The 17,147-nt window shown below is 52.2% G+C and overlaps 1 protein-coding gene across 6 annotated transcripts in view; it reads left to right on the forward strand.

Moving 5' to 3' along the window:
• Positions 1 to 17,147, forward strand: part of Myh14 (myosin heavy chain 14) — a 61,059-nt gene that overhangs the window by 7,382 nt on the left and 36,530 nt on the right. For 4 of the 6 annotated variants that reach the window (XM_026789092.1, XM_026789091.1, XM_026789093.1 and 1 more), the window contains exons 3-10: positions 2,012 to 2,168; positions 5,019 to 5,046; positions 5,211 to 5,313; positions 5,843 to 5,866; positions 7,638 to 7,730; positions 7,974 to 8,037; positions 9,404 to 9,502; positions 10,346 to 10,486. In XM_026789092.1, the coding sequence (XP_026644893.1) occupies positions 2,012 to 2,168; positions 5,019 to 5,046; positions 5,211 to 5,313; positions 5,843 to 5,866; positions 7,638 to 7,730; positions 7,974 to 8,037; positions 9,404 to 9,502; positions 10,346 to 10,486 (709 nt within the window). The remainder of the gene's footprint in view (positions 1 to 2,011; positions 2,169 to 5,018; positions 5,047 to 5,210; positions 5,314 to 5,842; positions 5,867 to 7,637; positions 7,731 to 7,973; positions 8,038 to 9,403; positions 9,503 to 10,345; positions 10,487 to 17,147) is intronic. The other 2 variants (XM_026789094.1, XM_005366858.2) reach the window with 1 other exon arrangement.

The raw sequence follows: 17,147 nt of genomic DNA on the forward strand, positions 1-17,147 counted from the left end.
CCCGAGCCCCTCACTGGGGGATTCTAGGCAGGGGCTCCACCACTGAGCCACACTCCAGCCCTTCACTGGGGGATTCTAGGCAGGGGCTCTACCACCGACCACATCGTTGGATCTCTTTTTACTTTGAGACAAATTCTCACTAGGTTGCCTATGGTAACTTCTGATCCCCCTGCCTCAGTCTCCAGAGTAGCTATCATGGCAGGCCTGTGCTCCCAGGCCTGACTCTCACTAAGCCTTTAAGGGGTCAGTTCTTCCTGGAAGTTATGTACAGCTGGGAAACTCAGCCTCTGGCTTCCATCATAGACAGTTAGAGCAGTCAGCTTTGGCTCCCAGGTGGCTCTGTAACTTGAGCATCCCAGACTGCTGTTTGGAGAAGGAGGTGGGGCCACCTTGGCTGGCTGGCCTTCATTCTCTCTTAATCCCTGGGCCATTGTAATGAGGCAGGCTCTTCCAGAGGAAGCCAGACAGGGGCATATCCTCAAATTGTGTGTGGAGACGTGGAGGGTGGGGAGGAGCAGGCCTGTCTCCAGAGCCCTCCAGGCTAGGCAGTCCTTCCAGACCCTTCTATGGACCCTCTAGGAACTGAGGCCTCTTCCATTTCTCCCCTGGCCCTGTTGGCCAGCTAGGATTTCCATCCTGGGTGTTACCCAAGTGGTGTCTGGCCCAAGGGACCGGCATGGGGAGTGGGCTCTGGCGCCAGCGGCCATGAGATACCCTCCCAGGGAATGCGGTCCAGCCGCTCCACCCTGAGACCTCTGGGAGCAGCCAGGAGACTAGAGAGACAGATACTAGGCTAACCGGTTCTTCTGCTTGTGTCCAGCTGCCTGCCCCCTCCTGAAGAGGTGGCACCAGGCAGCCTGGTGGCCACACCCTGCCAGAGTGAGGTGGGAGGGCAGAGCAGGTACCCACTAGAGAGCCAGCATTGGCTGACTAGCCTAATAAGCAGCTGTGCTCTCAGTGGTGAGCTAGCTGGCTTGTTCAGCCGGCTGTCTCCAGTGCATTAGGCTAGTTAGCTGCCTGGCTGACTTAGCTAAGGGGCTAACTAGTTCTCAGCTCTCTAGCCACCCCCGTGGGTGTTGAGTGTTTCCTGCTGATCTTGTACCCTTCTGAGTACAATAGAATCTCAGTCAGTAGCTCAGGCTGGCCCAATACCCACAGCAATCCCCTTGCTCCAGCTTCCTGAGTTCTGGGGTTCCAGATGTACATGATTGCTTCCACAGTTTCATGTGTAGCTTTGAGGTCACATGTGTTCCCCCCGTGTGTCCATCAAAGAAGTCAAGGCTCGTGACCTGAGGCTGCCTTCCTTGGCCTCATCTTCTCTGTGGTGGCTCTTCGCCCATGAACACCTCTGGACAATCTGGGAAGATTCGTGTCTGCTGTTAGCTTAGCAGTGTCTGTAACACTCATGCCAGGCCAAGTGCCTCATTCCTGTAATCCTGTCACTTGGAAGACAGGAGGATTGCTACAATTTTCCAGGCTCAGCTAGAGTAAGACTCACCTCAAACAATTAACAGCTGCAAACAGGGCTCCAGAGACGGCTTAGGAGCCAAGAACCCTTGATCATGCAGAGGACCCATCTTCAATCTCCAGCATCCACAGGCAGCTCACAGTCATCTCTACTCCAGTCGGGAGACCCCAGGCTCTCTCCGGCCTCCGTGGGTCCTGCATGCGTGTGGTATACAGACAAACATGCAGACAAAACACTCATACCCATAATTACACACAGAGGGAGAGAGAGACAGAGAGCCAGGCATAGTACACACTCATAATCTCAGCCCTGGGGAGGCAGAGGCAGGAGGATTCATGTACGTTTCAATCCAACCAAGGCCATGCAGTAAGACGCTTAGTAAAACAAAATAAGCAAAACACGTGCAAAATAAACCTTACCTGTGCATTGTCAGGGTGTTTCTCTACCTTCTGCCTTGTACAGTTTCCTCTTGTATGTCAACCTAACCCAGCTGTCGTGCTGAAGGCAGCCACCTGACACTCTCTCCCCTGTTGCCTGCCGTAGACCTACTCTGGCCTTTTCTGTGTGGTCATCAACCCATACAAGCAGCTGCCCATCTACACGGAGGCTATCGTGGAAATGTACCGGGGCAAGAAGCGTCACGAGGTGCCACCGCATGTGTATGCTGTGACAGAGGGCGCATACCGCAGCATGCTCCAGGGTGAGTGCAGGGACCAGGCTGGGCACTGGTGCTGCTGGAAACCAGGGACAGGCTCGAATGATGGCTTGGAGACACATTGGGAGGTGGGCTGGGCTCCAGTTCTTACCATGCAGACCCTTTTAAAAAAAATCTTGGTCTGTGTTCATGACAGTATTGCTTTGAAAGGAAATTGATGCTGGTCTCTAAACATTTACCAGAGAGATTGTAAGTGTGTGACATGCACATCTGTTTCATAGTGAATACTTGTGTCAGGTCGTGGGTAATAATGGGTCATGTTCTGTGATCTCATTCCTTCCTTGGCTTTTTATTTTTGGCTTTTTTCAAAATTACGTGTGTATATGTGCATGCATGTGTGTGTGCGTGCATGTGTGTGTGCGTGCATGCATGTGTGTGTGAATGTGTGGGGGTATGTGAGTGTGTGCATGCATACATGCATGTGTGAGAATGTGGGAGTATATGTGTGTATGTGTGCATGCATACATGTGTGAGAATGTGGGGGATATGTGTGTGCATGCATATATGCATGTGTGTGAGAATGCGGGGAATATGTGTGTGCATGCATATATGCATTGTGTGAGAATGTGGGGGATTTGTGTGTGTGCATGTATGCATGTGTGTGAGAATGTGTGGGGATATGTGTGTGTGCATGCATATATGCATGTGTGTGAGAATGTGGGGGGGTATGTGTGTGTGCATGCATGCATGTGTTTGTGAGAATGTGTGGGGTATGTGTGTGCGTCATGCATGCACGTGTGCGTGTGTGTGAGAGAGAATGTGTGGAGTATGTGCATGTGAGTGCAGTGCCAGTGGGAACCAAAAGAGGGCATGGGATCCCCTGGAGCTGGAGTTACAGGAGGTTGTGAGCTGCCATGCAGGAGCTGGGAACTGAACGCAAGGTCAGCCTCAGACCTGGAAGTTATCTCTGCCTCCCCAGCACTGGGGCTACAACTTTGCCCCCGCCATGCCCAGCTTTTTGTGTGGGTGCTGAAGACTGAACTCAGGCCCTTGGGATCGCTAACGCTTTATCAGCCAAGAATCTCTCCAGCCCCTTCCTGTCTTCCTGTTGCTGATTTCTGATTGGTCCGAGGCAGACTGCCTTGCCTTTGGTGCTCTTCACTGTGTGAAGGCCCCTGAATATGGTCAGTCTGCTGGGGCTTGGGAAGTCAGCTGCTGTTGTTGTGTGGCCCAGTCTGTAGGTCTGCCCATGGTGCTATTGAGTCCTTTCTGTGCAAGGTATAGATAGGAGTGTCTTCTAGGATAGCTGTCTCTCGGCTACGTTACTTAACCTCTTAATAGTCCTCTGGTGTAGGTTTTTTTTAAATTACACATCATTTTCAGATGGGGAAACTGAGGCACAGAGCAGTACAGTTACTGCCCATGGCCATACTGAAGGGTAGTGCTGAGGTATGACTTGAACCCAGTGTTCTGGCCACTGCTCCCAGTGTCCCACTCTGAATTTGGACGTTTTTGTTTATGAAATGATCTCATATAGCCCGGGCTCGCCCCTAGCTCCTGTGTAGTTTAGGATGACTTTGGTTCCCGATCCTCCTGTTGAGATTATTATTCCTGGTTTGCGTGATGCTGAGAATGGACTTTGGGCATGCAAGGCGAGTGCCTGTGGGTGGTTATGTCACCGTCACCGTCATTTAGGACCTGGGAGTCAAACTCAGGCCATCCAGCTCACTGAGCCGTCTAAGTCTTGCCTTTTGTTTTTGAGATTTATGTATTTCATCTTTTTGGAAGTGGACTTTTTTGCTGCATGTCTGTCTGTACACTATTTATATGCCTGATACCTGCTGAGGCCAGAGAGGGCACTGGGCCCTTTGGAGCTGAAGTTCTGAGATACTACAGCTGTGAGCCACCATGTGGGTGCTGGGAGTGGAACCTGGGTTCTCCGCATAGCAGCCAATGCTCTTAACTACTGAGCCCTCCCTCAGTCCGTGCTGAGTGTGTCTTAGAGGCCCCACTGGACTCTGACTGCAGCCTTGCTGAACCCATTTTTTAGATAGGTAAATAGAGGCACAGAGCAGCTCAGAGACAGGGCCGGGGTCACAGGGCACATCACAGCAAGTTCATCAGGAGCCCTTGTGCTGTGTCACCTGGCTGGCTGTGCTCAGCCACGGTCTTCACCCGTGAGAACACGGGCTGTGTAATCACAAACGTCAGCTTATTGTCTGGCTTTACGGTTTCCAGAGACTTACACGGTGGTTGTGCCCTAAATGACTCCTCCCTTGAGAAGCATGGGGGTTTCTCATCCATAGTCATGGCCTGCGGCCCTAGGTTTTCTGTTTTAGCTCTGCTATTCAGTGTTCCTTTCCTTGTTGATAACAGGACCTGGCACTTAGTAGGTGGTCAAAGTGTATGAGAGATGGTGGTGCCAGTGGTGCCAGACCCAGGGAGGGAGTCAGAATAGACATCTTGTGTCTCAGCTACTTCTGGGGTCCAGGACCTCCCTTCCCAATTCTTGAGATTCTGCTGCCTGAGGTGGCACACAGTAGGGACTTACCGAGTTGAGGTGAATTGTAGTCGTCTGTATAGTTGGGGTCCTTGTCTCCACCTAGCCTGAGGTGGCACACAGTAGGGACTTACCGAATTGAGGTGAGTTGTAGTCTGTATATTTGGAGCCCTTGTCTCCACCTTGCTGATGAGGAAATGAGGCTCGGAGAGGAACAGCTGCTTTTGTAGGGTTGCTCAGCAAGTGAGATGTTTCAGGATAGAATATGTCAACTCTGGAGGGCCGATCATTACAATCCCACCTTTTGCTTATGGGTCTGGAAAGTTTTGAGATGTAAAGGGCCAGGGGACTAGAGACCCTCTGGGTGACTTGTCTTTCCCTTCTATTCCCTACAGATCGTGAGGATCAGTCCATTCTCTGCACGTGAGTTATCTTAAGGGCTCCAGAGGCAGAGACCCCCACAGAACGTGGCTCTGCACAAGTGGGGAGGGCACCAGTGGGTGTGGACTGGGTAAACTGGCAGAGTTGCCAGTGGGCAGGGGCTGCCTGGTCTCCCTGCCCACCCACCTCCCCTTGCTGCCCCACAGAGGGGAGTCTGGAGCTGGAAAGACAGAGAACACCAAGAAGGTCATCCAGTACCTGGCCCACGTGGCGTCATCTCCCAAGGGCAGGAAGGAGCCTGGTGTCCCTGTAAGCCATGCAGCCTTGGGACACCCCAGACCTGTCACCAGCAGCTCCCCTTGTCTTGGGTTGCACTCCACACCCTTAGTTGGTACCGGGTCCTATTTCTGCCTGGGCTGCCTGAGCACTTTCTGTGTGCTCAGTGTAGAGCCAGGAGCCAGCAGGCTAGAGAGATGAGCCTGGTTCTTAGCCTTGCTGCTTCTAGAATAGTTCTGGGTACATAGTAGGTGCTTTTTTGAGACCTGGTTTTAGGTGACCTGTGTCTAGATTTAGAGGACTGTAGAGGTGTTCCCAGTCTCTGAACCCTCAGGGAGTGGTTACCACAGTCTCTGTGGGTGAGTCATGGTGGGGCAGAGGAGGTGGTACCGTGGGATTTAAGCCTGGGCACATAATCCCAAGGTTTCCCTGCCCCATACTCCCATTGCCCCAGCTCTTCAGCTGCAGCTCTGCCCCAAGGCCTCCAGGTCACCCATGTGTCTGTCCATGTTCCATGTGCCGTGTGTCCTGGTCCATGTCTCCTGTCCTGTGACTTCCTCAGGCCTCCGTCAGCACCATGTCTTATGTGAGTAGCAGAGAATCCCCTTGCCACCCCAGTGTCACCCCAGTTTCCCTTGGGGTTGCTAGCCCACAGACACCTGGGAGACAGGGCCCAAGAATGGCACACCAGCCCCCCAGGGACCCACAAGGCCACTTTGACAGTCCTACTATGCAAATGCAGGGACCACATGGCCATCTAACTTAGACATACTATGTGCATGAAGCCAGGGTCCCCACCACTGTCCATGCAGCCCTGCGGTGTGTATGCAAGCCCATAGAAAGCTCTAGTGTGTGCATGCAGCCAAACTTACCCTGCCGTTCATGGCATGTGACGTGCTGCCCAGGCCTCATAGTGCTATTTAGTTCAGTCTTAATGATGTACAAAGACACCTCTCCCATGTTTGTGCTAGCCCTGCTGTATGCATGCTGAGACCTCAGGTTGGCATTTAATACAGTTTCCTGTGTACATGTGGCCAAGCCTCCTGCCATTTGTATCACTTCTCCTGGGCCCCGTGCTGTCACTTAGCACAGTCCTACTATGTGCATGTAGTTGCTCACCCCCCAGTATTCATATACATAAAGCAAGGGTCCCCAAAACCATTCATGGTGACCCACTATGTGCACATGCCCAAACCCCATGCTACTTTAGTGCAGTTCTGCTGTCTGCACATAGTCATGTCCCCATTATTGGTCATGGAAGCCCTACTGTGTGCATGCAACTAGGCCCCCACTGCAGAGAAACCATACTGTGTGCATACCCCAGACCTACTGTAATTGTACAGCCTGGGCCCATGCTGCTTGCCATGTGTACAGAGAGAGGCCACAGATAGCATCACACAATACTGCAGACTCCTGAGCTCCTTCTCCCGCAGGGCTGGAGAAACAAGCTCTCCTAGCCACGCCACACGACCCTAGCCACACCACACGACCCTAGCCAAGCCACATGACTCTAGCCACACCACATGACCCTAGCCACACCACATGACCCTAGCCATGCCACACGACCCTGGCCACGTCACATGACCATGGCCTTGCTGCATGACCCTGGCCACGCCACATGACCCTGGCCATGCCACACGACCCTGGCCACGCCGCACGACCCTCACTTTGCACATCACCGTTTTTCTTTGTTTTATTTATCTTTTCTGAGATGGGCTGTTGCCTTGTAACCTTGGCTGGCCCTGAATTTGCTCTGTAGCACGTGCTGTCTTTGATCTCATATCAGTTTTCCTGCCTTCACATTCCCAAATGCTGGGGTTACAGATGTGAGCACCTTCCTGTTGTTCACTTGACCAAGTCACTAACTGGTGTAACTCTGACACTGGAGGCACTGGAAGTAAGTTCAGAGTAAGGATCCTAGCATGAGACCAGCATTTTTGAATGCCTACCCTGCACCAGGGAGGTGGTAGTATATGTTATTCTCTTGTTTCAGCGAGTAGCATATGGGGACCTGGGAGCTACAGCAGCAGACACATCAGGAGAGGGTCGTTGCGGCTTGGTGTGCGCCTTGCAGACCACTCCCTGTTTGCATATCCACCATGTGTATTTGAGAATAACCGTGTTCTTTGTGCTGTAGTTTCTAACTTTTGTTTCTTATTCATGGGAACATGGCTGGTTCTGCAACATTTTCCCCTTGGTTGGTTGTTTCACTTCCACTCAAAAGTCTCCCAGAACCCCCTACTCCCCACGGCAGGCAAGACCCTCCCACCCCAACCCAAAGGCCCCAGAGAAGTCCTGGCCCCATGAGGAGGCCACCTCCCACTTTTCTCTGATGCACCGTCTCCCATGCCCTGCAGGGGGAGCTAGAGCGACAGCTTCTTCAAGCCAACCCCATCCTGGAGGCCTTTGGCAACGCGAAGACTGTGAAGAATGACAACTCTTCCCGATTTGTGAGCAGGGGGCTGTGTATCAGGCAGTCTGGGAAACTGGGGCCTGATCTGGGGGTAGGGAAGAAGGGTGGAGGGAGGAGGCAGTTATCTGGACCCCTAGGGTCTGAGGAAGGAGGTTCGTCAAAGTTGTCTGGCCCTGGATTCCCTGCAGAGCCCCTGCCAGGGACTAGCGTGGGTATGAGCTTTAGGAAGAAGGAGGTGTGGATTTGGGGAGATCCCTCAACTTGGCCATTTTTACTCCAGGGCAAATTCATCCGCATCAACTTTGACGTCGCTGGCTACATCGTGGGTGCGAATATCGAGACCTGTATCCTCTGAGGGGTCCTGGGAGGCATAGGAAAGCAGCCAAGGAGGACAACCCTCGGAACCCTCACCCCCGGGTAGTCACTGTGAGCCTTGTGAAGGGGTGCTGGGTCTAGACCTCCACACTCAGTGTTTCTGATGTCCCTTGACTGTGCTTTGTGGGAATCCAGGGAGAGACAGGAGGGACTGGGTCTAGGAAAGCCAGGTGAGCATCCAGAGTGTCCGCTCCGTGGGGTTGTATAGGATGTGCCCAACTGTCTAAACGGTGGGACACTATCAGGGAACAGCCCTGGAAAGCTAGCAGAGCCTCAGGGCTCGGTGTTCTACTAGGGTGAGGTAGCTCCTCTGCCTGCTGAGCTCAGGCCCCACGCTCCTGAAGTGTTTATCCCACACTGAAGCCGCTGAGCTCAGGCCCTGCGCTCCTGAAGTGTGTATCCCACACTGAAGCCGCTGAGCTCAGGCCCCACGCTCCTGAAGTGTGTATCCCACACTGAAACAGCACACTTTAGGGCGTGCTTGTCAGCCAGCACTTAGCACCGTCTCAAAATATCAGACAAAACTGAGGGCCAAAGAGCTGGCTTTTCATGTGGGTCCTGGGACTCGAACTCAGGTCTTCAGACTTGGTGGCAAGCACCTTTACCCACTGAACTTATATTACAGTCTCCCATTGATTTAGATTTATTTTTATTCTGTTATTTTGTATGTGTGGGCGTTTTTGCACCATGTCCCTGGTGCTGTCAGAGGCCAGAAAAGGTCATTTGATCTCCTAGAACAGAGTCACAGATGGTTGTGAGCCACCATGTGGGCACTGGGAATTGAATCTCAGTCGCCTGTTTAAGAACAGCCTGTGTTCTAGCATGGTGGAGCACTTTAATACCAGCGCTTGGGAGGCAGAGGCAAGTGAATCACTGTAGACAGCCTGGTCTACAGACTGAGTTCCAGGACAGCCAGGGCTACACAGAGAAACCCTGTCTCCAAGAACTGAAAAAACAAAAAAATAAACAACCCGTGGCGCTTTTGTTTCTTGGTTTTTGAGATAGGATTTCTCTGTGTAACTACCCTGGCTGTCCTGGAACTCTCTTTGTAGACCAGGCTGGCCCCAAGCTCACAGAGATCGTGCCTGTCTTTGCCTCCCAAGTGTTGGGAGTAAAGGCGTGTACTACCGGGCTAGCCTGTGTTCTTAACCACTGAGCCATCCTGTCAGCTCCATATTATTTTAATTTCACGCTATAGTTCATGTTGATCTGGAGCTCATTATGTAGTTCAGGATGATCTAGAGCTCATGACAATCCTCCTGCGTCTGCATTCCAAACACTGAGATGGCAGGGAACAGCCCGCCTATTGGCTCCTTGACTGGCCTTCCCTCCCAGATCTGCTGGAGAAATCCCGGGCCATCAGACAGGCCAAGGATGAATGCAGCTTCCACATCTTCTACCAGCTGCTAGGGGGCGCTAGCGAGCAGCTAAAAGGTCAGTGTTCTCTTTCCCAGCTGCCCTGGGAGAGTGGGCGGGAGTCCCATTCCCAGAACAGAGTCCCCGTGTTCCTTCCCGCCACTCCTGCGTGGGAACGGTGTACCAGTCAGGCTGTGCCGCCCTGAGCTGCTGCGGTGAATCCTGTCCGCTGGCCTCCCAGCCCCTGCTTCCACCTCTGCCTCCAGCTGCCTCCTGGCTCTCACTGCTGCCTGCGCATCTGTCTGCTCGTCCTGCACCCCTTCCTTCCTCCTGGCCTGCGGCGACTCTGTCGTGCTCTGGCTTTTGGCAGCTCCATGCTTCCAGTTGACGCTACTGTGTGCTGTTGTGCCTGTAAGCTGCCTTCTGTGGTGGTTCCTGCCAGCTCCACAATGGTGCCTGTCCCCTTCCTGTGTTCCCTGGCTCCCACTCCTGGAAGCTAAAATTGTACTCTCTCTTGTCTCCTCCTATTCTCTTTGAGACGAGATGTTGCTGTATAGCCCAGGCCAGTCTAGAACTCACAGCAACGCCTGCCTCCGTCTCTTGAGTGCCACCGTGTCTGGCTTGTAGCTCCTTAGCCCTTTACCTTCTGCCCACAGCTTTTTTCTCCCTCGTTCCTGCATTATTCCTCTGACACCTCGGTCTGTGGCTCCTGGCATTACATGTGTCCCCAGGTGCTGTCTCTGCCATCCCGGTCACCGGCCTGGAGACTGTGGACGAGCCAAGAGGAACAGTCTGTTCTGCGCACCTCTCTGGCCTGCCTGCCCCAGGCCCATCCATCACTCCTACAGCAGACGCCCAGGCCCTGTCGTGGTACACGTGACCCAGCACTCCCTGACCCTGATCTCTGCCCTCTCCCTACAGCTGACCTCCTTCTGGAGCCCTGTTCCCATTATCGCTTCCTGACCAACGGGCCCTCATCGTCCCCTGGCCAGGAGCGGGAGCTATTTCAGGAGACGCTGGAGTCCCTGCGTGTGCTGGGCTTCCTTCCGGATGAGATCACAGGTGAGAGAGCTGAGCTCCCGGGACCCAGCTACTGCTACTTTAGCCAGTGCGCCCAAGTACCAGGACCCAGCTACTGCTACTTTAGCCAGTGCGCCCAAGTACCGGGACCCAGCTACTGTTGCTGCTTTAGCCAGTGCGCTCAAGTACCAGGACCCAGCTACTGCTGCTGTAGCCAGTGCGCCCAAGTACTGGGACCCAGCTACTGCTGCTACTTTAGCCAGTGCACCCAAGCATGCATTTAGTTATTATTTATTTTTTATTTATTTATTTTGTTGTGTATGTGCATGTGAAAACATATCCCATGTCTGCAGGTGGAAATACTTGCAGATGTGGCATGTGCACCTGCAAGTATGTGTGCACATGTATGTGTGTGCACACGTATGAAGGCCAGAGGTCAACCTTGAATGTTGTTCCTTAGGAGCTGAGCCATCAAACTTGGTCTTAGAGATTTTTGTTTGATTGATTTTAGAGTTTAATTTTATTTATTATTTTTTAAAATGCATTACAGCTAGGTGTTGTGATGCGCGTCTTTAATCCTAGTAGTGGCAGGTGGAGCTTGAATTCAAGGCCAGCCTAGTCTACACGGCAAATTCCAGACCAGCTAGGGCTGTAATTTTTATTAAATTTTTCTTGATTTGTGTGTAAGGAGTATCCAAAGACACACATGGCACAGCACGTGCCGCTCAGAGGGCAGCTTGAGGGACAGCTTCCTCTTCTTTGTAGGTCCTAGGCATCGCCAGACTTGGCAGCCGGTTTGCCAGCTGAGCCACATCACCGGCCCTTGTTTATTGTGAGTGCGTATATGAAGGTGTCTGTGTCGTGTGTGTGTTTGTGAGTTGTGTGAATGTATGTGAGTGTATGAGCGGCTATGTGTGCAAGTGTGTGAGTGTGAGCATGTCTGAGTGCAAGCGTGTGCGATTGTGAGTTCGGGTGTGTGTAGGTTCCAGTTCTGCCACGGTTGGTTCTGGGGATTGAACTCAGGCCATCAGGCATACGTGGTAAACACGTTTATGGACTGAGCATTGATCTCTTCGTCTTCACTGCTTATGAACTGATCCACCTCCCAGGCTGCTGCTGTGTATGAAGGACTGGAGCTCTTCAGGGCAGGAGTGAGTGAATCCCCACTCCTCACCTTGGGGAGATCAAGTGAGAGCAACCGGCCATAAAGGACACGATCCAGTAGGAGCTGGCCAGAGTCTGGAGGGGCACAGAGCGGGAAACGGGGGATGGCAGTTGGGGTACAGCTCCCTACAGGAGGTTAGACAAGGGTACTGGAAGAAGGTCCTTGACCAGAGGCCTGAGGTAAGGGGACAGGCACTGGCGAGGGCAGTAGGAAGAACAGTCTCTGCAGCTGGACGGTGCAGGGAAAGGTGGCATGCTGGAGAGATGAAGTGTGAGGAAGGTCTTCTGTGAAGTTCATCTGGTGTTTCCGATTGCGACCACAAGAAGAGCTCTGGGGACAAGCAGGAAAGGAGGAGTGTTTTAACAGTGATGTGTGTCATGTTGACCCACCTGGGAAGAGGGGCCTCAGCTGAAGACTTGTGTGATCATATTGGTCTGTGGGTGTGTCTGTAGGGATTGATTAATGTTGAGGGCCCAAGCGACTGTGGGTGGCACTGTTCTAGGCAGGCGGGCATGGGCTGTGTAAGAAAGCAGCTGGGCAGCCGGGCGATGGTGGCGCATGCCTTTAATCCCAGCACTCGGGAGGCAGAGGCAGGCGGATCTCTGTGAGTTCGAGACCAGCCTGGTCTACAGAGCTAGTTCCAGGACAGGCTCTAAAGCCACAGAGAAACCCTGTCTCGAGTTCGAGACCAGCCTGGTCTACAAGAGCTAGTTCCAGGACAGGCTCCAAAGCTACAGAGAAACCCTGTCTCGAAAAACCAAAAAAAAAAAAAAAAAAAAAAGCAGCTGGGCACGGCAGTAAGCAGCCTTGTTCACGTTTCCGCTTCATTTCCTGCCTGAGTTCCTGCCCTCACTTCCCTCAGAGTTGGAACGAGATGTGGAAGTGTTAAGCCAAGTGAACCGTTCTTCCCATGTTGCTTTTGGTCAGAATGTTTTGTTGTAGTGGTTTGTTTTGTTTTGTTTTTCAAGGCTGGGTTTCTTTGTGCAGCTCTGGCTGCTCTGGAACTCACTCTGTAGACCAGGCTGGTCTCAAACTCACCCGAGTGCTGGGTTGACGGGTGTGCACCGACATGCCTGGTTTACGTGGTGCTGGGGATGGAACCTAGGCCCTCATACGTGCTAGTCAGGTGCTCTGCCAACTGAACTGCATTTACAACCCTTTAAAACTGTTGTTGTTATTATTGTTGTTATTTGGTTTGTTTCAGAGTCTCATTCTGTGGCCCAGGCTGTCCAGGGACTCACCATTCTGTCCCCCAGGCTGTCCGGGAACTCACTGTGTAGCTGAAGCCTCGGGCTCATTGCAGTGCTCACGTCTCAGCCTGCAAAGTCCCATAATGGCAGGCGCCGGCCCCTTTCCCCAGCTGGACCACAGTGTCTTTTGAGAGGTTGTGGTGTTTTCCCTTTTGGATGGACGGGGCTCTCAGAGAGACCCCTAGGTGTGGAGGGATCAGCTGGACCCGCCTCACAGTCTTGATCCACACACCCTCCCCCCCCGCAGGAGCTGTATTGGCTCCAGTGCCCACTCCAGAGTGGTGAGCACTTGACCATGTGCCTACCCGTGCCCACAGCCACGGCCAGATTTCCTAACCATGGCTTTAATCCCCTAGATTGCAACTCTCTCCCCCACCCAGGTGAGCTGGCCTGGTCAGCCCAGCCTCTTGATACCAGGTGGCCCATGTGACCCTCCTGCTGGCTTGCTGTGGAGAAGGTCTAATGGCAGATGGGAGTTTTCCATTTTTGCAAATGAAATTTTCAGAGTTTGGATGTGCTTACAGCCTGACCTTGGATCACCATATACCTCTCAGAAACAGTGTGGCCATCGTCTGAGACCGTAGGGCCTGACTCTGGAGTCCACTGCAGTCCCAGACACATTTAACGTAATTCATTGCTTTATTTTAGTCCTGGGATTTGAATGCTGTTCAAGTGCGCAACCACTGTGCCGCATGCCCAGACCTGCACTGGGAGATTCTAGGCAAGAATTAGCCAGATCCTAAACTCTCATGGGTTTAGCTGGGAGGAGCCATGTCACTACTGACCACAAGGTGGCACCAGCTCCCCACTGCAGCTCTGGACCTGAGTGCCCTCCATTCCTCCAGGAGTGGCAGACAGTCTCCTTGCATTCCCTTTGTATGGAGTAGAGCCAACCCTCTTTGCATAGACTCGGGTCAAGGATGAGACAGAAAGAGCTGGCAGAGTGGCCGTGGACCCCATTAACGCACTACCAGCCATGCAGATGAATTCTGGTGTGCCACCCAAGGGCAGCCTGGGCAGACAGCGTCTGGGACTCGAGACCTCTGTGTGTCTCTTCTCTTTGTGTCTTTCCCTCCCAGCCTTAGGTGCTGTAAATGCCAGGCTGCAAGCTGAACAGGTGAGATTTGAACCCTGGTCCTCTGTAAAGGCGGCAACCAGTGCTCTTTCTTAGTCACTGAACCATCTCTCCAGGCTCTTTCCAGCCAGTTCTGCCTTTCAACACTGGGCTTCTGTTTAAATATTTGCTGTTTTGTTTTATTCTTTTTTCACATTTATTTACTTGGTGTTTTTATAAGCATGCATGTGTGCTCGGTCAGAAAACAACTTAGTGAAGTCAACTCTCTACTTTCACCATGTAGGGCCTGGAAACTGAACTCGGGCAATCAGGCTTGGTGGCAAGTCCCTTCACCAGCTAAGCCAGCTCATCAACCCTGGATTGCTGTCTGTTGTTGAGACAGTTTGTAGCTCAGGCTGGCTTTGAACTCGTGATCCTCCTGCTTCCATTTCCCAAATGCTGGGATGACAAGCATGTACCACTATAGAGTGTGTGCGTGCACATGTATGTGTGTGTGTGTGCATGCATACATGTACATGTGTGTGCGTGTGTGTGCATGTGCGTGCATGCGTGTGTGTGTCTGTGCGTGTGTGCATGTGTGTGTGTGTGTGTGTGACCCCAGTTTCTTTGGGTGTGCTGTGTGCAGGTACTTACCTGAATTATAATACCTTACTGTATGATGGACAGGAAAGCTCACACAGCTCCAGCTGGAATCTTGGCTCTGCCAGCTTAAGAATTGAGTGATGCTGATTTGTGAATCATGTGCCTCAGTTTACCCATCTGTCAAGCTGGGCTCATAGGCAGCAGGGTCCACCTTCTAAAGCTGTGTTTGAAGGTCAGGTGCTTGGAATGAATGTGGTGTAGGGAAGAGTAAATAATCCATGTTTGTTGACTGGGTAAACTAGGGAATGAAACAGCTGTTGGGGGGCAGTGCATGCTGTGTGATCCCTAATGTTGCCATGGAGACAGCTGATGCAAACACAGCTGCAGCAGCCCATCATTGACCCCAATGCCAGTGCCCTCAAAGAACAGAATGTCTCAGAAGGGTGACCAAGTTTTGATAGCAAAACCAGTATCTGGGACGGAGAGACGGCTCAGTGGTTAGGAGCATGGGCTGCAGTCCCAGAGGGCCTGGGTTTGATTCCCAGCACCCATATGACAGCTCTTGTGCTTCTAACTCCAGTGCCAGGGTATCTGGCCCCTTCCTCTGGCCTCTGTGGGCACTGTGGGCACACGATGCACAGATACATGCAAGCGAAACAGCGGAAACAACGGCAAGGTGGTCAGCAGCAGTTCTCCACCCCCACCCCATGCAGGGTGGTCTCCTGACTGACAGGCTGAGCTGTTTCTCCACAGTGCACCGTGTGTCCTCCAGGGGGCAGCACGACCCTGGTTCTCCAAGCACCTAGCATCCCTTATGGAAAAACTCACGCTGGCACGAAGCATTTGCAAAATCAAATTCACTTTCTCCCTAGATTGATTGTAACCCCAAATCCTACTGGGGCCAGAGGTCTCTGAGATCTGTGGCTGACATCTTACACAAAAACCTGGATGTAGGAGCTGGGGCTGGGGCTGAGGCCCGGACTGGGGCCCAGTTGGTAGAGCCTGTCACTATCACCAGAACTGATAAACCAGGCATGGTGCTGTCTTGCCATCCCAACACTAGGGAAGTGGAGGCAGGAGATCACCCTCAGTTACATCAAAAGGTACAAGCCAGCCTGGGATACGTGAGGCCAATCTCAAGGAGTCAAACAAAAACAAAACAACAACAAAGACTTGGAAATAGAAATTGGGATGGGAATAAATTTATTTAAAGGCTAGAAGAATCCTTTGTTCCGTCCAGGAAATGGGCCAGCAAGAAAACTTAATAAGTGCCGGGCGGTGGTGGCGCACGCCTTTAATCCCAGCACTTGGGAGGCAGAGACAGGCGGATCTCTGGGAGTTCGAGGCCAGCCTGGTCTACAAGAGCTAGTTCTGGGATGGGCACCAAAGCTACAGAGAAACCCTGTCTCGAAAAACCAAAAAAAAAAAAAAAAAGAAAGAAAACTTAATAAGTAAAGAAGCTTGCTGCCAAGCCTCCAGCCTGAGTTCAGTTCCTGAAGTCTACTTGGTGGAAAGAGAAAACCAGCTCCTCTAAGCTGTCCTCTGACCTCCACGCACACGCGCAGACACACGCGCAGACACACACACACACCACAATAAATAATTGTGGAAAGAGTCTATGTGGCACACACCCTTGATCCCAGCACTCAGGAGACAGGCAGGCAGGTCTGGAGTTTACAGTCAGCCTGGTTTCCATAGGGAGTTCCAGGACAGTCAGAACTATGTAATGAAACCCTGGCTCAACTCCTCCCTCCAAGAGCCAGGAAGCATGTATGTGCAGATCACACTGAAGTGACTGAGCACAGCTTTCTGGGGGCGTCCCCTCCAGTTGCCAGAATTTCAGGGTATTCAGCCCTTTGGGGGAATTTTCTAGAGAAATCTTAGCTCTTTATGTTCTCTTCTTTCAGAGGCTCCGATTGTGGCCACTCAGAGCAGGATAGTGTGATCTGGCTCCAAGAACATCAGTCAACATCAGAGAAAGATGCTTAGCTGTGTCAGTTCAGACCAGTGGCCTTTCTGGGGTTCTCTTGGTTTCCTAACTTAATATGTTTGGAATTTTTAAAAAAGATATGTGTGTGTGTGTGTGTGTGTGTGTGTGTGCGCGCGTGCGCGCCTGTAAGTACCTACAGAAACCAGGAGCTGGAGTTATATGGGTACTGGAACAGAACTTGGATCCTTTGAAGAGCATGTTCCTGAACCATGGAGCAGTTCTTGCTGTGTGAACTGCCTGGCAGCTCAGTGCTGCAGCAAAGAGGCTTTGGTGACCAACTTGGAAAACACCGTGAGACTCACTCACTGTGGCGTTGACTTTAATGCCCTTGGCTACAAGCTCTGTGTGTCAGCAGTGAGGCCGGGAGATGGGGAGATGGCTCAGTGGGAGGAGCACACGCTGCTGAGCTTGAGGAGCTGAGTTCCAATACCGGATACTCACACAGTGTTGGGCATGGGGCTAGCAAGGCCACTCCAAGGGCAAAGGGGCTTGCTGCCAGACCTGATGACTTTCACTCAATCTGGAGCCCGGCAGTTTGGCTAGGCTGGCTGGCCACTGAGCCTCAAGAATCCCCCTGTCTCTCCCTCTTTAGTACCGGGGTTTCAGACATGCACCTGCTTTTTTTTTTGTTTTTTTTTTTT

This window comes from Microtus ochrogaster, unplaced genomic scaffold (genome assembly GCF_000317375.1).
Source record: "Microtus ochrogaster isolate Prairie Vole_2 unplaced genomic scaffold, MicOch1.0 UNK14, whole genome shotgun sequence".
In the NCBI taxonomy this organism is placed as follows: domain Eukaryota; kingdom Metazoa; phylum Chordata; class Mammalia; order Rodentia; family Cricetidae; genus Microtus; species Microtus ochrogaster.